Genomic DNA, 24,799 nt, shown 5'->3' with positions numbered 1-24,799 from the left:
GGCTGTGGCTATTAAACTAGAGTGTAGCTGTATAGCAATGCATGAACGCTTGACACAGCTGTTTCTTTTCATTACTTTCATACCTTTTCTTAATCACTCCTTCTTTAACGCATTTTGTACAAAAACAATGTCAAAAAATCACTACACTCGTTTAGAAAATCTTCCTTTATGTTTTGTAATAATATTCACCATCAATAACTTTAATCTTCTTGTCTCCCCTTCGCTTTCATACAGCAATTTTTTTTAATTAATTTTCATGTTTCTCATCAAACTCATGACTGAGATTTTTCACCATTCTCTGCGACACTTTATCAGTTTTCCCGTTCAAATACGCCAACCGTAAACATCAGCCATTCCACGTTCCATCAATGTTTTCTTTTACAGAATAGAGACTTAACGTAACCTACCATCAGTCCTATTTTCAAATTATTTGTCACTCCCCTTTTTAATGGAAACCGGTTTACATCGGTAATGATTGAAAAATAAGCAGATGTAATTTTTTAGTAAACATGTTTACTCATTACAAAACAGAAATATTTTACTTCAAACTTGTTTTGTTTTAGAAAACGTTAGTAAATATATTATATATATATATATATATATATATATATATATATATATATATATATATATATATATATATATAAACACTTGAATAGATACACATATAGACTTACACACACGTATATATATATGTGTAAGTGTATATGTGTATCTATTCAAGTGTTATTATTTTTTTCTAATATCATTCAATTCTGAATTGTGTCTTATTGCTATTTGCTGTAGACAATAACTGCTACTCTAATTTCACCGTCTTTTTGTCTATTTCACTGTTTTCTTTTTTTATAATTTAAACATTCAAGTGGAAGATTACTTGAGAATGTAATGAGCATTACACATAACATTAAAAATATAATAATAACCGGATAAATCTCAAGCTAAATAAATTATCAGCATAAAGAGTGAATTTTTAAAAAAATAAGATGACAAATTATATGTTGTAAAATATTAAGAAAAACAAGTTCGCATTGTGGTCGCGTTACGTTTAGTACCAACGTGTGATTTTTATGACAAGGCTAAATTCTAATGGTCAAGAATTAGACAGTACAGGTCGCATCTGGTTTATGGGGCCAGGATGGCTGTGGGTTTGATGATATAAAACAGATGGTAGCTTAGTGTGATAAATGTTGTAAGTCTCTTCACAAATATGCTGCTGTTACGGTGTTGTAAACTTTTTATCTTTAATATAAGATTAAGTTTAAAAGGGCACATAAAAACACTATTTACACGCGAAAACTATATATTTCGATTAACAATCTGTAATGCTGATCATTGGTGATACACTAGTGATCAACATTCCAGATTGTTAATCGCAATATATGGTTCTGGCGTGTAAACAGTGTTTTTATGGCCCTTTTAATCGTCACTGAACAATGTTAGATTAGAGTAAAATATGTTCATAATAAAAGATGTCTGAACTGAATTTTGAGCAGTGTGAAATGTTTTTTTTAAACTGAAATGTAAAAAAAAAAACGTTGGCGTTGATAAATATTCAAATATTTTGAAAACGAAAGATGAATTAATTCATTTTTTATACAAAGCGGAGGAAATTTATTGCAATGGTGTAAAAAGGATAGAAAAGACTATTTATTTTTTATTAGCGATGGGTATTGAGGAGGAAAATAAAAAGACTTGAAAATAGTACGTATCACAATTATTTATTTGTTCAAATATCATTTTATATTACATATGTACAAAATCACTCCGATACGAAATTCTCAAGGTGCATAAACACTATGTTTCTGGATCCTGGACGATTTATTAAGTAACTTTCTCTTCTGTTTTACTCATCACGGCCCCAAAGTTTCATCCAAAAGGAGCCATTTAGGAATAGAAAAGGCTGGCTAAATCGCCCTTACGGATTTAACTTTACGAGCCTTAATGATTTATGTATCCCCGAAAGTTTTTTTTTTTCCAACACAAGTGTAAATTCCCCGAAAAGCAAAGATCAATTCTTTTTTAACCTGATGATTTTTGTTGGGTATAAAATGACCCTGCTAATGCTCTCAATTAAAAGAAGGACAATATTCTCCAATGCGATTTTTTAAAGAGACAGATTTTACTTTCGAATTTTGGCATGTCTGGTGTTGGGAAATAATGAGAAATTTTCTAAAGAAGAAAATTTTTACATTTGAACGGAAGTACCGATGCATTCGAGGGATACGAAAGTTGTTTTTGCTTTTGCGATTGCATTCTTTTGCATGTTTTTGGACACCCCACCGAGAGCAACAATAGGTAAAAATACTATATCTAAAAGTTAATAGCTACACCTTGTTTTCAAGTTCGCTTTTCAGGTATGAAGTTTTATTGGTATAATTTTGGCACGTGTGTTTGTCGTCACACCAGAGAGAGAGAGAGAGAGAGAGAGAGAGAGAGAGAGAGAGAGAGAGAGAGGAGGAAATGTCCTATTCCTTTTGGTAACACATCAATCACAAACAAAGAAAGTCATGTACACAAAGCACATCAACTCATAATCACATATAGATTCTTTGCACTGTGATATGTTTCATTATGCGGAATTCATAGTCAACTATCCACTGCTAAGAGTTGATAAAATCAGGAAAGGAGACGAGCGTAAAAGAAACATTATATTTCATTTTCAACATGCAGGAACGTCCTAAATTAAATATCTTTGGTTGTTTGTAGTGATACAACGTAACGGCTAAACAAAAGTAACATAAGAAAATATGATAATCTTATCTCTGGCAAAAATGTTTCCAGGGTGAGACAAAAATTCCCCCCAGTCTTTGTGACATCTGGAAACCGCGGCCTCAGAGTCATCACACTCGCTCTGCTTGTGAGGTCACAAGCAGATTTATACTCGTTGCTCATGAGGTCCCAGTCCTCTCCCACCCCGTGTCAAAGGTACTTATAGCTGCACTTTCATATTTTTTTCCTGAATGGGTCCCCAGTGACATTTGCTACCGTCCGGGTGAGGTCCTTTCCATAATGCACTGGACCCACTTGGTCCCGGGGTGCCTGTCGAGGGTAACGACCCAATCGTGCTTTCTGCTTTTGGGGTGGGACGTGTCACTGGGATCGTCTCTACACTGAGGAAGGTCTCGGTCTGTACAGATTCATGGCCCCATCACGGTTTGGCGAGTGACCCCTCGGACAACGATGAAGGCGCCTGTCCCTCACTGGGAAGGGCCATTAACGTCCTGACACTAACGCGCACTGAGAAAGTCATCACACGTCTTTATCCATGGCGGGGCGAGGCTCCGGCCGATGGGGTTCTGGGCGGGCCAGGTCGGATCGGACCAAATCACGTGGGAGGTCACGGGTGAGGTCAGGTCGCAGGGCTTCGGGACGCGTTATCTCCGGTCGCGAAAGGTCGTGTCTGGTGAGGTCGTGGCGTGACAGTTCGTGGACGAGGGGTGACGGGGCCAGGAGTCCTGCCGTAGTGACGTCCGAAAGAGACACGGGAGGGAATCCGGCGGCTAAGGATTTGCTGTAGGAGTAGGAAAGTAAGGATTCCCCGACGCTGTGAGGGATGTAAGGATAAGAGGCGTGAGGGAAAAGTGGGCGGGAGTAGGGGGACCCCTCCAAGTGCAACCCGCGCGCCATGCCTCCACCCATCATCTTCCCCGCCCCGGCGCTCAGTCCTCCCAGTCCGCCTGCACTGCCGCTGCCGAGTCCTCCTGAGGTTGCCATGTCAGCCAGGGACCAAATGCGGGGCTTAGGGTGAGCCACATCTGTCGGAGGGGCCCCGGGGGAACTGGACCCCGTTCCGCCGACGCTGGAACGACCCACGTCCACTTCCTTCTTGTCTTTTTCGCTTTCCGTGAACATAACTGTGAAATAGAAATGTATACAATTTTAATAAAATTCACATCAGCAAAAACATGGACAAAAACTTATTACGTATACTCTGCACGAAAACATATCCTAAGATTACAATACATTAAAGTGAAATAAAATTTACAGCCATTATAACTTTCCACGTCAAAATTACAAATAGAGAACCTTCATAACGATAATATCCGGTAAAATATAAGACTAAGCAAGTGTCACTTAGTAACTGCAGCGATTGTTGATAAGGCTTCCTAACACGAGATTATGAAGCCTAGCCACCAAAAGTTACACAGAGAGAAGCCAAAGAACTTATGTTCTGTATGGTAAAAGAATATGCTTAAAAGCTGGACTTGGGAAAAGGGTGTGTCAGAGAAAACCCGTCAATTTCACACTAACATTCTAACGTTTTCGACTAAGGTAACATTTTTCTAGTAAATGTTTTTTTTCTTTCTGTTATTTGTTTTTGACACGAAGAGTCTTCAGGTACTAAGTCAATTAGGATAAGAAGTCTGTTGGAAGACAAACGCACAGGTATTTGAGCTCAAATACGTATACGCGCATAGGCATACTCACCACACGCGCCCACGGAAACACACACACATTATATATATATATATATATATATATATATATATATATATATATATATATATATATATATATATATATATACACACACATATATATATGTATATATGTGTGTGTATGATAGTTTCTCTCTCTCTCTCTCTCTCTCTCTCTCTCTCTCTCTCTCTCTCTCTCTCCCCCACACTTCTACACGCGTAACTTTTTTATGCTCACGGTTATTACGCCGCGGCAGAAGTACTTATCAATTATCAATTCTCTTTGGGTGTGCGTCATTCCCAAGGTACAGTGAATTCGATATCGAACGAAATTTGTAGCTTAATATTTTTTAATATAAAAGAAAAGGTCACGTCATGATCGTACCTTAGCAAAACAAAGGTACAAAAAAAATGATAATAAAATCGTCCTCATAACCTACCATCTTTATCGTCCTTCTTATCGTCGTCATCTTTATCTTCCTTATCGTCTATCTTCTCGTCGTCCTTATCATCGTCGTCATCGTCATCGTCGTCTGTTTTGTTCCTGGGTTCCCACGTCATCTTGTTCTCCTTTTTCAACCGACGACGAGCGTTAGCGAACCAAGTGGAGACCTGCGAAACGAAGAGAGGAGGGAGTTAGCACTGAAATTTTCGGGAAGGTAAAAATTAAGCAAATAAGACAATGGAATTATGATTAAAAAGATACTTAAAAAAAAACTGACGCGATTTAACATTACTTATAGGAAAAGATGACGGGAGAGAATTTTAAAATCAAGATTTTTATTGAGCCTATTGAATAAATGAATAAAAAACAATGATGGAGGAGGAAGCGAACATAAGGATCTTTATGAAGACAATAGGAATGAAAGTAAATGAAAATGAAATAACATCAAATTGTTCCTGGGGATATAAATAAATAAATAGATAAATCGAAGGTGATGATCAAGAACGGTATTAGATGGAAGTTAAAATAAAGATTTTTTTTATGTTAATATAAAATGAAGTATATGAGGACAATGAATGAAGAGGAAATAAAATAGAAAAACGAAAGAAAATGAAAGTGAGAAAATGAAAGAAGGGGAAAATGCAGAATAAAGGCAGAAGAACAGTAAAGAGTAGAGGGAAACAGAAAAATGGAAACTTAATAAAGAAAGCAAGAAAATGAAAAATACAAGACAAGAAAGGGTATAATAAAAGAATAAAAAGGGACGTACGGCAGAAAATGAATAAAAGGACAAGATTAATGAAATACAAAGCCATGAAAGGAAAAGGGAAGAAATCGAAGAAAAAAAGGGGGGTTATGAACAAAGAAAATTATGCGGAAGGAAACAAACGAATTAAAAGTCAAATGGAGGAATGAAGCAAGAGAAAGTAAAGGAAGAAATCTAGGAAAAAAACTTTATTTCCAAATAGACAAAGAAATGGAAGAGATAGAAAGAATAACAGTCAGACAGTGACTGCAAAGTTATGATTCTGTTCCGGTTATCTTATATTCTATTGAATATTACTATGCTTCTCTCTCTCTCTCTCTCTCTCTCTCTCTCTCTCTCTCTCTCTCTCTCTCTCTCTCTCTAAATATTTAATATTTCTCTTTCCCTCATTCTCCCTTTCTACCTTCCTCTAAAGCTTTATTCCCTCTCTGGATCTTTACCTTCCGCTAAAACTTTCTCTCTCTCTCTCTCTCTCTCTCTCTCTCTCTAAAGCTTCGTGCTGCCCTCTCTCTCCTTCTCTCTCTTTCTGCAAAGCCCTGCAAAGTCTATGTAGGTTACGGACGTCCTTTCCGTTTTTCTAATGAAATAAAACTAAGCGCGACATTCCTTTGAGAGTTTGTTTTCATGCTCATTCCCTCCTGCTCTCGACGACTACGCGCCTTTGGGCGCGCATTAAAAGCACATATTTCTCCTTTTCAAATCTCGCATGACCCTTAATACGGGTCTTTATTATGCCTAAGTCTCTCCCCTCAGGTCCATTGCCTTTCCCCTTTCCCTCTTCGCTTAGTATTCCCCTCGTTGCATTCGTCCTCCACAATCATCATCATCATCATTTTCTTCATCATCACCACCATCATCATCATCATCATCATCCGCGTCTTCCATCCACACCCTTTCTTCTTAGTCTGTTGATGATCGTAAGCGGTTCCGTCTCCATCCGCGTCTCCTCCTGGGCTGGAAATTCCCTGATTTCGTCTGAGCTTAAGAGTTGTGTTTCTTTTAATCAAGGGGTTTTCGGAAACTAATAATGAATGCTTAGCAATGAAGGAGTGAACGCTTTTACATTTATCTGATAAACGTGTAACCATACGCTTTAATACAAAGTACAGGATATTTAACACATATATATATATATATATATATATATATATATATATATATATATATATATATATATATATATATATATATATATATATATATATATATATATATATATATATATATATATATATATATATATATATATATATATATATATATATATATATATATATATATATATATATATATATCATATATATATATATATATATATATATATATATATATATATATATATATATATATATATATATATATATATATATATATATATGTATATATATATATATATATATGTATATATATATATACATATACACACACATATACACACACATTATACATATATATACATGATATTAATTTGTGTATTTTCAAGCGCGTGCACGGTAAGTACTTTATTTGTGCGTATCTACCATTCTGTGAACTTGTACCCAATCTGATAATACATCAGAATCCCAGCGTTGATGCAGACACACACACACACACACACACACACACAGCTCATACAACTGACCGGTGAAGAAATAAACATGAGAACACACACACCTGTGTGAGCGTCATTTTGGTAATAATGGCCAGCATGATCTTTTCTCCTTTTGTGGGATAAGGGTTCTTCTTGTGTTCGTTCAGCCACGCCTTCAGCGTCGCCGTCGCTTCGCGCGTGGCATTCTTCCTGCGCGCCGCGTCGAGTCCTACGCCGTATCTGAAGGAGAACGGTATTCGGGTTATTTTACTGTTTCTAAAGAATGTATCTTTCAGGGAAGAAATCCGATGAAAATATAATAAGAGCAGTGTGTAACTTTGATGATTTTAACATGATAAAATAGTATGTAAGAAATTGAAGTGCAAATTCTTAATAAATTGTTTGATTTATGAAAATTTGCTATATACCCAGCATTGGGAAACATTCAGCCATTTAATGCTTAAGATATTGAGAAGAGGGAGTTAAAGTTATTGGACAGCAAGATGGAAGAAAGGAAGGGGAACGGAGGTAAAGAGAAAAGTTAGAAAAGTGGGTGCAGCTGGGGGTTGCAGGGATGCCGCAAACGTTTAGTAACGCCTACACTGAGTTCTTAATAAGTAATGGCACGTTTCTATATACTTTGTATTTAATGTCTGATCTGAAAATGATCTTAATAACACTTTGCTATCATGAAGTGATACCAGGTTGCTGGAAAGAGGAATAATTTGATACAAAAGCTGAAAATTGCTGCACGATGAACATAAGGCACAAGGAGCTCATCTCACAGATTAAACCAAGACTGGCTTAACTGGAAATAGATAGCGTAAAGGGATATCTGGCTCCAGCTCATCAGTGTCCTAGTTACCCAATGAATGCTGGAGGACAGATGAAGGCGAATGAAAATACATAGAGCACAAATAAAAAATGCGCTAAAGATTCTTCGGCGCAATAGAGTTTTCTGTACAGCGTATAATCAAGGCCACCGAAAACAGATCTATCTTTCGGTGGTCTCGGTATAATGCTGTATGAGCTGCGTCCTATGAAACTTTAACCACGGCCCGGTGGTGGCTTGTCCTATATCGTTGCCAGACGCACGATTATGGCTAACTTTAACCTTAAATAAAATAAAGACTACTGAGGCTAGAGGGCTGCAATTTGGTATGTTTGATGATTGGAGGGTGGATGAACAGCATACCAATTTGCAGCCCTCTAGCCGCAGTAGTTTTTAATATCTGAGGGCAGATAGAAAAGTGGGGACGGATAGACAAATAGTCATCTCAATAGTTTTCTTTTACAGAAAACTAAAAACGAGTCAAGTGAATACCCAACACGAAAACTCACCCAGCAAATGGGTAGGAGGCGAGGGCGGTGTCGTAGGGGTAGTACACTGACGGGTAGGGCCACGTAGGTGCCATTGGGGACGCTGCCAAGGAATCCTTCAGTTCGAGCCCTGCAGCCTGGAATGAAAGATGAGAGAAAAAATACGTTAATAACTTTGTTGTGAAAAATGTTAAAATTTGCGTAAAGTGAAGTGGCAATGGAGGAGTTTGAAAAGATGGGTTTTGGACAGGAAAGCGAGGAACTTGGAAAAGATTGAAATTTACCTCTGGAAAAGAAATGAAAGTAAAGATTAAAAACATCATTAAGGAAAAAATGGTAGAATAATCACAATGTTATGGAAGAAAAATTAAGTCACAGTCGAGAAGATTCTTATGGAAAAGAATAAAGAGTTTCAGAATCAGTAAAAAAAAACAAAAATAGATAAATCAGACGGGAAGCTTATGGAAAATAGAAAACGAACCAAAGAAGACGCTAACAGGATATAAATATATAAGAAAAAAACAGGACAAGAATGTTCATGGTGAGTACGAACGGGAAAGGAAAATGGCGGAACTGGTCTTCGTGGCGGTTAAGCTTTTTTCTCTCTTTTTTTTTTTTTTGGTGGCGATACCGAAGGAACCCGACCGACATACCCCTTATCCCAAGGGGCATGCGCGTCCGAATTCCACGGCCATGTATGGCTAAGTGGAGAGGTGTCCAGCGGGAAAGATTTACGACGAAACGAAGTTTAAAAAAGGAGAAAAAAGTGGAATTTAGCATGTTCAGTCCCTTCAAAAGTGAAGGCGTACTCCCCCGAATTTGCCGTTCCCTTAAAAGCTACTTTCGGTCCCTCGGGTCTCAAATTACGGATGACTATGTTCCTTAGCTATGCTACTCGTAGCCCCCGGAGGCTGAAGTCATAGATAACTATGTTCCTTAACTGTGCTAACAGATAACCAGTGTTACTTATTATGGAAGCGCTATCTTTGGGAATGCTAAGAGAATAATATCATGTTTATGTTTAGCCTCAGAGTTATATATTTTGGACTCATTCCTTTTAAAGAAGTCTGGAACTCCTTAGTGGCGACTAAAAATAGCAATTTCTACAAAATATGCAAAAAAAAAAAGCTTGTCTCTATGGATCTTAATGGTTAGGTTCTGAGAGAGAGAGAGAGAGAGAGAGAGAGAGAGAGAGAGAGAGAGAGAGAGAGAGAGAGAGCGTTTATAATACGAGAGGAAATTGTATAAAACATTAAAAGCATATTTCATATTTATTTCACTAAAAGATTTTCTTCTAATGTATTTTACGTTTAAAAGCTAAAGAGTATATATTCCAACAATCAAATTTATTTCGTAACAATAAGCGAATATAAATAGCTGTCTTAAAGACTATAATAAATGTCCAAAGAAATGTGTAGGTTATGCTTAACATAAAAAGGGAGAGATGAAGTAAAATAGACGAGATCGTATGTTGGTATAAATGGCAGCGCATTTTGTGCGATGTTTCACATGAGTTGAGACTAAACAGAGAAAGGCAGTATATACCCGTTGTAAGAGTTACGAAGTTAACATTGACCAACAGCGAATTGTACATAATGAAAGTGTTTATAGCGATCAAGGATAGCCAAGAGTAATAAGGATGAGACTTCGACATTATCTGAACCGAAGCGAAGCCTGAGAATTGTCTGTTTAAGATCAAAATCTCAGAAAAAAAACAATAAACAATAATTTTGGTCGGTACTTTACGCAAGAACATCAGTAGATTTTTTATATTAGTCTCAGGAAAGAAATAGGCTCTGGGGTAACGTGCATAAAATTATGTACGAAAAAATCTGGATTTAAAACAAGAACAAGAACTACTTCAAACACCGCAACCATAAATACACTTCAGAAAAATTATATTGTCATGACAAAGGTGTTTATTAAACAGTGATTTGCCAAAGATTAAAGATGAAAGTCATAAGAATCCAAACTGCTTCGAAAAAAATCACAAACTCAAAAAAAACAAGTAATCTTCTACAAAGACCCTCGAGCAAGAGTACAGATTTAAGAAAAACACCGAGCATTATAAACAAGATTATCGAGGTGCAAAGTAGAAATTCAGCATCTTACTGCGAAATTAGTGTCAAGACTGAGAATCAGCAGCAGACATAAACTAATGCTTAGCCGTGATCTGTGAATGTGGAAAGACCAACAAAAAGGAGGCACCATTAAGCAGCGACTCTTGTAAGAGCCAAGACGAGACACCAAACACTGTTACGAAATGGTTGGCACGAGAAAGCAGACCAGGAACACGACTGGATTAGAAGTGTCTCACACAGGATTGGTTACTGGACAAAAATAACGCTAGAGGACTATCTCGCTCAATAAGAATAGACAACATATAATATCTAACACAAGAATCAAGAATAAAAACTAGGTTTACAGCCGTCTTTATTGAGTCCAGGACTAGCGTGAAGACCAGAGAAGAATAAAGAAAGAAATGTACTGTACGTGTATTTTACAGGTGCCTATAGGCATAAAAATGACTAACTGATGACTTAAGAAAATGTGACTCTAAACGATCAAACACATTTAAGTATAACCTAGCAAAGCCATCAAATATGGTAAAGAACAAACCTATGCAGACAGACAAAGAATAATAAAAAGATTTATCACATACATAGGTAATATTAGGAACTGTGACAGCACTGAGACTGGTCACGAAGCAAAGCCATGGGAAGATAAGCATACAGAGCAAGGCTGAACATCTTCTGTTAATAGGAAACACTAGGCAGAAAAGTCATGGTTAGAAACAAACCATTGATCAGTGCTATTTTGCAAAGAATACGACCTGGTGAGTGTAATGACAATGCAGAACACAGAACAGATTTTGCGCAAACTTACCGTTGGTGAGTAAAAGGCCGACTGTTCCCCCCCTAATGTGGGTAAGGGGTAGGGTGTGGGCTGATCAGGATAGGCAGCAGGTGAGTACATAACTGAAAGATCAGTGTGGGGAAGTGTGGGTGCAGGCAGTGCGGGTGTGGGTGCTGAGACTGTGTGTGCTGTGGGCGTCAGACTCAGCTGGGCACTGCTTACCAACGGGCTCATCCAATCTGAGGAGAGAAAGAAAAAGTGTCACACATAACACAGGCAATAATAATATGCCCTAAATGATGCGTTTAATGACTTTTTTAACTGTAGCAGAAAAGTTAAAGCACCAGCAATAAGTCATTGAAAAATATCAACGTTTATCACTAAACATCATGCTGATTATTATACCTATATTTGTTACATGAATATAGCCATATGAAACAAAGCAACGGCCAATTAACTTGGTATGCAAGCTTCCATGTAAAAAATACCAATCATTAATAAACTGTAATATAAAACAAAAAAAGACAAGAATAAAATTAAGTATTAATAAAACAACTAAAATGAATCAACAAAAAACCAGGCACTAAAAAAAAATATACTGCACCGGAGCTTCGTTTTTCAGATTTTATGTGACCAAGAGAGTCTACTATGTGGCATTCTTAACATGACTGACTAGCTATAGATAGGTGGCGATATCAGAGCTACTAAATTATTTTCCCATCTAATTTCAGTTTGTACTGCTTCTCTTGAATAGGCACAAAGGACATAAAATGAAACCGAAATAAAGGTGTCAGCTTAATACTATACAAAAAAGTGATGTAAAGTACAAAACGTTTCAGTAAAGATCGCATGAGATCTGCTCGCTCAAAATATAAAATAAAAACGTATATCCATCTCTTGTGTACTCAACGTCAAACACCCGCCCCCAGGCTCTCTCTCTCTCTCCATAGGGCTCCCGGCACCGTAAATCCCATAGAATAAATTTTCATTCAACCTCTTCGGGAATCATCCTCTCCGGGCCACTTAGAATAAATCCAAGGCCTTCTTCCAGAATAAATCTCCAGCGGAATAAACCCCTAGCCGAGAAAAGCCCAGTAGACCTCACCTCCTCCTCCCCTCTCTACCCCCTCCCCCTCCCCCACCCTCCCCAAGGAACCTATAAATTCGGTCCAAGCTTGTTGCGCCCGACAACGAACTAGGTACCGCAGAAGGTGGATTCTGGTTAACATTGCCTCTGTCTTATCTAACACGCAGTTGTGTACTTTGTCTTTCTTCTTCCACTTCTTCTAACGACTTCCGGATGACTCTCCATATACCTTGCTTGGTTTGCTTTAGATCGGCCCTCCTTAACGTTTAAGCTTATCAACGTTTAAGCTTATCAAATTTTCAGTCAGCTATGAATTCCAAATTCATTCCCAAGGAAAATTCTAAATGATTACATATCCTTAATATTTAATAACGACAAATGTAATTCCTTTCACCAAAATTACAGCGATAGTGATGAGTAACGATTGCTGCAAATTAGGAGATGTTGGTACATATTATTTACATTCGCCAATCGACGTTGTTTACATATATATAATATACAGTATATATATATATATATATATATATATATATATATATATATATATATATATATATATATATATATATATATATATATATATATATATGACAGAATATTAAAAGTGTTAAAATTAGCATTTTTATCCCTTATTCCTTGCAATGAATTCATTATAGAAAATACAAGGATGATTAATTTCTTCCAAAATCAATTCAATTACAGATTACAATATACGAATAACAAAACTGTTACGTAAATAAAATATGCTTTTAGTACAGATAACTTTCAAACACATCCTGGTGTTACAGCAACAAAGGTTAGCGACACCACTTGACAAAACAGAGAGAAATCTTAGACACAAAATGGCTCTTTGAGTACACTCGGTACACACCCACTATCAACATTCGTTGTACTTTTTAAGGACTTGCGTCGCATCCAAGCGGACGATAAGAATTGTCAACGAGAGAACGCCGATAAGGAGACTTCAGTTATCTGTCTCTATGTGATTCAATTTTCGTAGTCTAAAATCTCAATGAACTCGATAACTTTCGTCCGGGTTAGTTTTTGCTTCACAACAAGTAGCCATCAGCCCTTTCGTTTCAAGGACACTCTAAGAGAAATTACATTATATGAGACAGTTGGCAGATCAGTACATGGGTTTGGTGAGAGAGAGAGAGAGAGAGAGAGAGAGAGAGAGAGAGAGAGAGAGAGAGAGAGAGAGAGAGGCCATTTCGAGCTCCGTGGCGACCGATGTCCCCGATAACACCACAAGATTACATGTGATAATTAGATGTTGTTCGAGATAAAGTTGGAAGAGGATCGAGCCTCCCACCTTCGCCATTAGCACCTACTGCCAATAAAACCCAATGATGCTCCTTTCGGTTCTAAGGATGGTACGTCATCCAGCTAAGGGATATAGGATTCCCACACTTTCTAATCCCTTTATCCTTCGATCGTTTCAATCTTCAACGCTTGCGACCCCGATTTTCAATGAGTGAAGAAAAGGGAAAAGAACAAAATTAATCTAATATTCATGCAGTGCCAAAATCATGCAACACAGTCAATTGAGAGACCAAATTGTGTGGCGGTGCAACACCCAGTCCAACCCCCGTGGAAAGCCGTAGTCGTAAATACAGGCAACAAGTTCCTCAACATCTTCAATGAAACGCATTACAGGAGCGAGCGGGGTCCTAGTCAATACCGCTGTGTTACTCCTTTGCGGACGCCATAAAGTTTTAGAGATCCTTCAGGTCGTCCGGGTCAAGTGTGTCTGGGGAGTTTCAAAGGCCCTCCGCCTCTTGGGTCCTGCCTCCCCCAGGACCCCCTCGAGCTTATAATTACCAGTTAGCACATCTACTGGGTAGTTTCCAAGAGGAATGGCCCGGCTTCTGTTTGCTCCAGGGGGCTATGGAAAGCGAGGGATTGGGACCACTGGCAGGGCCAAAAGAATGGAGAGGATAATTCGAGTTAAGTGGAAACAGAACAAAATAAAATAGACAGAAGTGGACGGGAACTTAGAAGACGATCATCTGAGGAGGGGACGGGGGGAGAGTTGCTCTTCAATTGTTACATTCCCAAGACGATAAATATTGCGGATAGATGGGTTGTGTGTTGTATAAGTTATATATATATATATATATATATATATATATATATATATATATATATATATATATATATATATATATATATATATATATATATATATATATATATATATATATATATATATATATATATATATATAGAGAGAGAGAGAGAGAGAGAGAGAGAGAGAGAGAGAGAGAGAGAGATTAAAAACGAAGGATATTTTAATCTCACTCTCTCTTTATATATATATATATATATATATATATATATATATATATATATATATATATATATAGAGAGAGAGAGAGAGAGAGAGAGATTAAAATATCCTTCGTCTGCCAAACAAACAAACACGACAAGAGGCTGCGAGCATAAATTCCGTCCAATGGAAGAAGGCAAGAATGTAAACTTGGCCGTATTACGACATAACGATGCCTCAGGGGGGACGATGTTTATAGCTTTTAGATGATCGTAACGTCGCCGATGTTGAAGCCCTGTTAATGATAGCCGAGGAGAAGGAGATAATGATGATGATGTTTACATAGATGCTGTCAGATAATGATAGCCGGGGCTATGATGATGATGGTGATTGCGAGGAGGCCCTCATTGAGTTAATGACACTATAAATGATAACGGGATTATGAAATTAATGACGAATGACCGTAACGGCTACGAGGTCTTTGTTTCATGGGTAAGACTCGGTGAGGTCCCTGACACAAATGAAGGGATTACGACAATGGTTCATTAATGTACCGAACGTGTGATGATTACGTTGTCACTGGCAATGGTCGTACTTATGGGTGACCTCTTGGCGATATACATACACACATACGTACATGCATATATACACATATATATACTTACATACATACATATATAAATATACAAATCTATATATTATATATATATATATATAATATAATATATAAACCCATTTGTGAGCGTATTTACTACGTATACAATCCTTTCTTAACAGCATCATCCTCACAATGTTAACATTGCTAAATGTAATCATAATTAATAAGGCCAATAACAATAATATTTTTATCATTATTATTATTATACTAAAAATAGTAATATTTATTATTATTATTATTGAAAAGAATCTGTGATCTTGAGTGGCATGATACTATAAATAATAATAATAATAATAATAATAATAATAATAATAATAATAATAACAATAATAATAATTATAATAATAATAATAATTATTATTATTATTATTATTATTATTATTATTATGCTATTCACATATTTTCTTAGTTATCCTAAAAATCATCTCCCGGCACGAAGAAGTAAATACAATATAATTCATATACAAATATAAATTATATATATGTATATAGATATATATGTATACTGCATATATGTACCATGTGTGTTTATCTATAAATAAAATAATGAAAAACTTTCTATTGAAAATTTTACACAAAAACAAACCAAAGATGTTCCACATTCCAAGAAGATTTGTTTATCTTGGAATCAAATACAAATAATCAACAGTTTACTTACGAGAGAAATCTTTGTTTTCTTTCCAATTATTTTGTTTACGTAAACAGCACTAGCGAGAAATGTAGGTGGCATCTACTGTACAACTACAACGAACATTACTGATTTTTTTGAAATTACTTCTCTCTTCGGATATTTAAATAAATACTAGAGAAATCTGATTCAAGTTCGTATGCGTTCAAACACAACATACGTACCTACATACATACATATGTATAATTATATATACGTTATATTATATATATATATATATATATATATATATATATATATATATATATATATATATAAATATATATATATATATATATATATATATATATATATATATATATATATATATATATATATATATATATATATATATATATATATATATATAAGAGAGAGAGAGAGAGAGAGAGAGAGAGAGAGAGAGAGAGAGAGAGAGAGAGAGAGAGAGAATCAAATGTTTAATATAAATAATTTCGATCTCTTTTCTCTGGAATAATCTGAATCGTATATTAATTATCTCATATCCAATCTCATTCTTCATAGCATATCAGTATGCTTCTACTCGTATTTCTCCCTCCATTATTATCCTAAAACTGTGAGTTTCTCTAAATCCCATTTTACGTAGTAAATACATGTGATGCAACATTGAGTGCTTTCGAATAGAAATTCATCGCAAAAATATATACAGGCGTTATTGTGATAGTTTAAATAAAAAAGGAAATATTTCAGGAACGGTAAAACTAAATTTGCTTTTTCCTTTCAACCAGAAAATCTAAATTTTCCCCCAAAAAAGTAAAAAAATAAATGAAAATAAAACAGAAAATGAAAAATGCAATGGAAATCAAAAAGATATTTTGGCAGATTTGAAAATGATGGAAAAATTACGACAGTACGCTTGCATCCAAACTTTTGTACAAATGCATAAACGTTTCAAATAAATACATACATATATATACATACATACATGCATACATACATATATATATATATATACATATTCATACAATATATATATGTATATGTATGTATATGCATATGAATTTTTGTTACATACACAGTGACATTTTTTACACTCACATATACCTTCATGGCTCAGTCGTCAAAAGTCACCATACAACGTTGTCTCTGTCCCAGGCAGCGGTTCGATTCCCACTGGTGACGGAGCGCTTCTCAATTATAATTCCCCTTGGATGTTATTTATTCCCGCGGTATAGTTAATTGGATATTAAACGATACTTGTAGCTCAATATTTGTGAGAATATATATATAATATATATATATATATATATATATATATATATATATATATATATATATATATATATATATATATGTGTGTGTGTGTGTGTGTGTGTGTGTGCGTGTGGTGTGTGCATGAAGTCGGACTCGATAGGGAGAGAGAGACAGAGAGAGAGAATATTCAAACATTACTCAAAAGTTGGGTCTTGAATTCCTGCAAACACAATTCAAAAGCTAGCCGCTCCTATTTGTTCTAGAAAGCGAAACATCAAAAACCGTGCTCTCTCCTCTTTAAATCTGCATCATTCCTGTCTGTAAATATGGCCCAGCCGTGATGCCTAGTTAATGTGCGTAGTAGAGTTGCTGTATCAAGCTAAAGGAAGCAGTCCCGAATCATTAACTGGAGATTAGTTTATGTTACTAAAAGTTATTTTTTTAGAAATTTAGGTTCATTCATGAAGGACTCTGATTTGAAGTTTTGCTTATCGGTTTATGGATATCTAGAAATGTTTGTTAGGTCCTGTTATTACAACATTGGAATTCATAAGCATTGTTATAGCTTTAGGAAATATTGTAAATCACCTTAGGTTAAGCCTTTTTAGTCTTAAATGAAAAAAACACATTGCGCACATATATATATATATATATATATATATATATATATATATATATATATATATATATATATATATATATATATATATATATATATATATATATATATATATATATATATATATATATATATATATATATATATATATATATATATATATATATATATATATATATATATATATATATATATATATATATATATATATATATATATATATATATATATATATATATATATATATATATATATACAGTATATATTTATATGTATACTGATCAATGAATGTTTTTACGTTTAAAGCCCTATTATTATTATTATTATTATTATTATTATTATTATTATTATTATTATTATTATTATTATTATTATTCTAAAGATGAACCCTATTCATATGGAACAAGCCCACAGGGGCCATTGACTTGAAATTCAAGCTTCCAAAGTATATGGTGCTCATTTGAAAGAAGTAACAGAAGGTAATAGGAAATACAGAAAGAAGAGATCAGTTATCAGAAAAGAAAAAATAAATTTAACAAATAAATAAATATATAGATAAAACGTAAGCATGTAATAATTCAAGATAATACCCGAAATCATTGCTAGATTCAAGAAATATATGAAATATATCGATAAATATTATTCGAGATCACCAGTTATCACCTTAAGGTGAATCAGTTCAGTGCTACGTATTGAAGAATACACCAGAATTTGTAAAACTGAATCGATTTCAAGTACTTAACGTTTAATAACTCACAATAGTCTACAAATATCTGAATTTAAGAAAATTCATTGTAAATTATAAAGTAAATTTTGGGACATAAAACATAATAAAATCCATTCAACTAATTTCCGCTACACTTTGATCTCAGTACAGTGGGATAATTGAAAATAAAATCATATCCTTAACTGTAAACCTTCATACTAGAGGAGGCTTACCATCGAATTTCAGTCATTCACTTGTAGGTGATCAATAATTTACTTAACGGCTCTCACCGCTTTACAGCGTAATGGTAATATATAATGCAATGTGTTACTATTTATTATCAATACACCATTCGATGTTTTACTAGACATAACTTTACATTTTCAGTGTATGATCATATCATTCGATGTATTACTATCATATTATACGTTCACCATTGTACTTAAATTAGTGTCTCTTTGCAGAGTCTGAAATTTAAAAAAAAATATTAAACAAATATATACGTCTATGATTAGTCAAGCTGCAAAAATAACTAAAATAAAAGTTGTTAGGATTTAATGCTAAGCAAAATTTTCAAGCTTCAAAAACTCCACAATAATGATCAGGCTTCAAAGCTACTTAAAATCGGAGAAGCTACTAACTTAACTAAAATAGTTCATGCCTTCTAAATCTAACTAAAATTCGACAGGCTTCGCAATCAATACACCATTCGATGTTCTACTAGACATAACTGTGTTGTCCGTAAAATTTTCTTCGCTATTTTTCAAAAATGTCATATAAAGAAAAACATCGAAAAACGGTCGCAAAAATACAGACTTCCGCAACAGCAACGGCAATAATAATAATAATAATAATAATAATAATAATAATAATAATAATAATAATAATAATAATAATGTCATGGTTATATGATAATTATGATCATTTTCCCCATCGTCACGATTGTTATATTTACCGCTAATAATAATACGATTATATAATTGATAATATTGAGAAGATTACGTGCAGAATCGATTAGAGCATATACAGCGATTTCTAACAACAATATAATTATACACAATTGAGCGCATTAAAATATATATATATATATATAAATATATATATATATATATATATGACCTTGAGAGAACTAAAATAAAAGTAAAACAACGTATGTCTTTTGGTATTTTAAAATATATATATATATATATATATATATATATATATATATATATATATATATATACATATACATACATAAACACGTGTGTGGTTGTGTGTGGATGGTTACCTATTAATGACGACTACACTATGATATATATATATATATATATATATATATATATATATATATATATATATATATATATAAATACATACATGCATACATATATACACACGCACACACACATATATTATATATAAATATATATATTATATAGGACGGGTATCATGTATCACGAAGCCACTTTCAGCGTAAATCAGTTATTGATTTTTTATTTTTTTTACCAATGTTGTCAGAAAAACCTTAAAATCCAGCAATTCCGGCGAATCAGCTTGATAATTGCAAACGCTTTCGTACTAAAATCTAGGGGTAGTCAGTACGTTATGTGAAAGAATATTTTACACTAATATTCTTCTATTCCCGAAAACTGAAGCATTTACTATTTACCTCTGTCGCCATTATTTAAACGAATTATACTATTTAATCTAATTCAACCAGTTTAAGAAAAAAAAATACCTGTAATAAAAAATCAAGCGGAAAATTCCGTTAATTACGTAGTGTCTAACAAATGCGATGATAATTCAGAGAAATAAATTCGACGCGAGTCTATCTACTGGTTATCTAAAATGCTATTATTTCCTCAGCATATTTATGATGTATGAAAGGCGATATTCCTCGAAGCTCTCAAACCGTAGTCGGATGCAAAAGCAAAAAGCAAAAAAAAAAAAAAAAAAATCAATAACCAGACGTATTGCGATATGGTTACACCTAATATTTACTTCGCCGAGCAGTTAAATAATTATTGTATATATGCCAAAGCACTGCAAGAAGGTAAGAATATGCAAGAACACAAGGTAGGCCGAATGCGCTTAAGCATTGCGGGAAATAAAAAAGAAATGTCTTCAGATCTGTGTGTTAAAGAAGGGAAAAATCAAAGAAGCAAAAAGGAAATTCAAACGCACACCCATTGTCCAGAGCGCAAAAAAAAAAAAATTTGTGGACCTTTATTTTGCAAAAGCAAAATTAAACGATAATAAGCTAATTGAATGAACGTATAATTGATCGACGATGCTCCAATGTGTAGTCAGCTACAAAATGTCTTCTAGACTTGGGAGTTAAAAAAAAAAAAAAAAAAAAAACAGAGCGAAATAAAAAATAAAAAAAGGAAGTAGAATTAAAGTATATAAATGAACGCAAGCGAGACCAAATGCACTTCCAGCGTGCGGTTTTGATTCCTGGAAAAGCAAAGCGTATAGGGGGAGACTAAATTATGACTAGAGCTCATGTTGAATGTAATGACATTCGAATTCATTATAGGCCCCCCCCCAACACACACACACAACAGCAGAGACACAGAACTGCTGCTTCGTAGCCGTTTACCGACACGAAGCGTATAAGCGGCAGCTTCTAACAAGTGACATTATTCGTAAATGTTCGTTAACCCTCCTCAAACGCCTCGTATTACGAAGAGCATAAATGAAGTGCCGTTTATAGCGCCCCACAGCTTAGCTAGGCCCAAGGCGCTGCAGCGAGGATTACTCTGAAGAAATGCTCCTCCGTTGGAGTACGGCCGTAGGTCTACTCCGTCGGGAACCTTCCTGCCGAAGGAAGAGGACCTGAGAGACGGGGAGATCATAGAGAGGTCGGCGGCGTAAACCAAGACAATTACCCAAACAGGCGACGGGTAATGGGCAAACAACACAGTTAAATCTGGCCCTTTCCCATTTGCATATAAACAACTATCCCTCGCCATCATTCGCACCCTTCTGAAGGGAGCACAGTGGGAGAGGCCGAAGGGATGATTGGAAGGGGTTGGCCCTGGCTGTAAGGGATGGCAACGTGGAAGGGGTGGGGGTAATTACGCCAAGGGTGATGTATGGAAGGGATGGTCGACGGCTAGATGGACGGGGATTGGACGGAGAACTTCGGAAACGACGGCAGGAGGACCTGTGGCCACTGGGTTTTTCGTGGCCATACAAGGCTAAGTATATATACAAGAGGCAGAAAATGTGAACGGACGAAGAACTTCAATTAGCATAAAATAAGCATGGAGGGCGAACGTACAGGTAAGGTAGCCAAGCTATATTTGACCGCCATCCTTCAAAAAATATCTTTTAAAACCTACAAATCATGTAAAGTATTCATATTACATCTACATACACGCAGAGAGAGAGAGAGAGAAAGAGAGAGAGAGAGAGCACGTGCATATTTCTCCCCTCGTTTCAGAAACACAATCTAGCAACAGAGGTGAGTAAACTGTCCTGTAATTTAATAAAATTAATAAAATCAAAACTGAATCGTTTCCGTGGCACAGGCCTATGAGCATAACGGCGCCGACTGAGATAGGCTTTCCCTGAGTCAGCATCTACTAAAGAACATGAAGATGCTGATCGAGTCTTGATTCACGATATGCTGACCTATATCCGAGAGGAAACATTTAAAAAATTCTTCCAAGAGAGAGAGAGAGAGAGAGAGAGAGAGAGAGAGAGAGAGAGAGAGAGAGAGAGAGAGAGAGAAGGAATTACCACCAATAAACTTTGGAAAACAGTCGGGAATCATATCAATTAAAATGAACAATGGAAACCGCGACAGAAATTCCCTATCTGGAAAAAAGCGATTTGAAAAGTGGGACTTAGTCTCCCGATATTAAATTCAAAGCTTCCAGCGATGCTGCAATGTCCTGGCTTTACAGAGCGACGCAGGCTGCACCCTCCTGTGTACTCTCGTTATTTCCGTTATTGAGTAGACCTAACAGTTACAAATATAAATGAATTCCGAAATTCCCTAGGAGCATTTTATCGAGGAAAAGCGATAAAGAGGAGGGAAAATCTCCGGCGCAGCACTAATTCAATTTTCCGTCTAGTAAACACACATGCCTACATACATACATACTGTATATATATATATATATATATATATATATATATATATATATATATATATATATATATATATATATATATATATATATATATATATATATATATATGTGTGTATATATATATATAAAATATATAATGTATATGTAAATAATGTGGTTGTGTTGTTGTGGTTACGTACACTATGCATGCTGACTAAACAATGATTAATACGCAAAATACGCACATACAATATATATATATATATATATATATATATATATATATATATATATCCCCTGTCATTTAGAGATCCCCTTTCCCCCCCTAATTAAAATTTATGCCCACTTTCACGTGCCAATACCTTATTACTCTACAGTTTTTTAGGTTCATGATATAAGGCGATATATCTCAACGCTAGCTACAAATCACATTTTTTCCGGACTATAAAAAATGGCAGCATTTTCTACATGCGTAGTCCATGTAATTGAAGCAGTATGTCATTCAATGAAGTATAATATGGGGTGCATGACATATCGTAATTCCCATTTTCGATCACATTTAAAATTCATCGGATCTGCCTTTGAAATATTTGAAGAACATTGTAGAGCATTTTCCAAATTTAGTATTATTTTTGATACGCGATGTGATTACAATAACTGATGTGCAAGTAAATATGATTGACAATTGACGCACATTATTCTTAATGCGTTCGCGAAAGGTCGCGACACCATACCAGCGATACCGCGATTTACTTTTTTTTTTTAGAAATATATACATTATGTAATGGCTCTAAATAATAACGAGGCTGTATTAGTGCTTCATTACTCTAGAAACTAAATGAAAAAAGACCCAACAGAAATAAATTTTCTGCATTATAGTAGTTGAAAAGAGGTTAGTATATTCCGTAGAGTTTCTCAATATTGCCCGACTGAGACGTTTATTGCATTGAAAATAACCAGCGATGTAATATAGTCCAAACGCACTTAACGCTCATAAATGAAGATAATTAATGGCGCACGGAAGAATTTCAGGATGTTAATTTCATGTCAACAATGAACTACAATCACGAAGGCGCCAGAGACGGCGGGAATTTCCCAGTTCTTGGGAAGTATGTTTTTGATCGCCAAACTGACGAGTAATCATATGCTTATGATATACAATTAACTCGCTTACATGAGAGAATTAGGAGTATCCCTTGTTGGGATGCCTGGGGAAGGGGAAAAAGCATCAAAACAATGTTGCAATAATAAAATGTTCGGATATTACAGACAACTAATTTGCAAAATAAACTCTGGTACACTGAAAGTGTAAGTTGGCTTGCACCGTATAATGAAACTGTTTATAGTATATAGACTCTACAATACATATATACAAAACAACGTGGAATGGTATTTTTTAGGGCGCGATTTTAATTCTGCTTTTATTAAAACCTACAACTGAAATGACTCAGTTTAAGATGATGTCGATAATGAATCTTTGTAATTGCGGAGTAAATGAAATAAAAATCTTTAAAAACAGCGACGCAGCTCTGCGATAAAGCCGTTAATCCCAATCAAGAGAGGAAAAGATAACTTCAACACGTTAATGTTAATCTGTGCGTTAATCCCTCGGGTTCCATTGAGAATACCTTTGGATTACAACACTCGATTACCACTCGTTTGAAAGGCACATTCGGCCTTCGGCAAGACCCTCATTATCAGTTTTTGTAGCGGGGTTAGGGTGGGCCACAGACTCGCACACGAATTTCTCTCTTCGTTTGTGAATCATTCACTCCAAATAAGCGGGTTAAAGCCTTTGTTTCGCGAGTAAGTGAAACAGTTCATCAAATATGACACTTCTGGTAAGCTTGGTTTTGACTTCCGTTCGATTTCGAGTCGTTTAATTTGTTAAAAGCAAAGCGAGAAACTCGCTCTTCCCTGCGAAGCGCTCTGTGGTCACATTCCTTAAATTTGGCTAAACTGTGACAAAGGAAGAAACCAACCCGTCCGCTCTATTTCAAGATGAGTCACATCTCCCCATCTCACACATTGTGACAAATCTGTCACTCATTTCCGGCGGTCAGGTGCGTCCGTGTCTTTCATATCGTCGATTTTTTTTTTACTTGCTTCTTTATCCCCGAGGACGACACCAGACCTCTC

At 35.2% G+C, this 24,799-nt stretch overlaps 1 protein-coding gene and 1 long non-coding RNA gene across 2 annotated transcripts in view; one reads left to right on the top strand and one right to left on the bottom strand.

Moving 5' to 3' along the window:
• LOC136825454 (uncharacterized) overlaps positions 1-24,799 on the top strand; it is a 604,931-nt gene that overhangs the window by 182,615 nt on the left and 397,517 nt on the right. The window lies entirely within an intron of this gene.
• Positions 1,698-24,799, bottom strand: part of LOC136825453 (homeobox protein araucan-like) — a 23,643-nt gene continuing 541 nt past the window's right edge. Inside the window, exons 2-6 of the mRNA XM_067081925.1 lie at positions 11,406-11,614; positions 8,541-8,656; positions 7,283-7,439; positions 4,859-5,030; positions 1,698-3,854 (exon numbers count right to left, since the gene is read on the bottom strand). Of these exons, the coding sequence (XP_066938026.1) occupies positions 3,250-3,854; positions 4,859-5,030; positions 7,283-7,439; positions 8,541-8,656; positions 11,406-11,609 (1,254 nt within the window). The 5' untranslated portion in view covers positions 11,610-11,614 and the 3' untranslated portion in view covers positions 1,698-3,249. The remainder of the gene's footprint in view (positions 3,855-4,858; positions 5,031-7,282; positions 7,440-8,540; positions 8,657-11,405; positions 11,615-24,799) is intronic.

Source organism: Macrobrachium rosenbergii, chromosome 37, assembly GCF_040412425.1.
Source record: "Macrobrachium rosenbergii isolate ZJJX-2024 chromosome 37, ASM4041242v1, whole genome shotgun sequence".
Classification (NCBI taxonomy): Eukaryota; Metazoa; Arthropoda; class Malacostraca; order Decapoda; family Palaemonidae; genus Macrobrachium; species Macrobrachium rosenbergii.
Note: the sequence above shows the minus strand (reverse complement) of the source record. Positions and strands in the feature narration are given on the sequence as shown.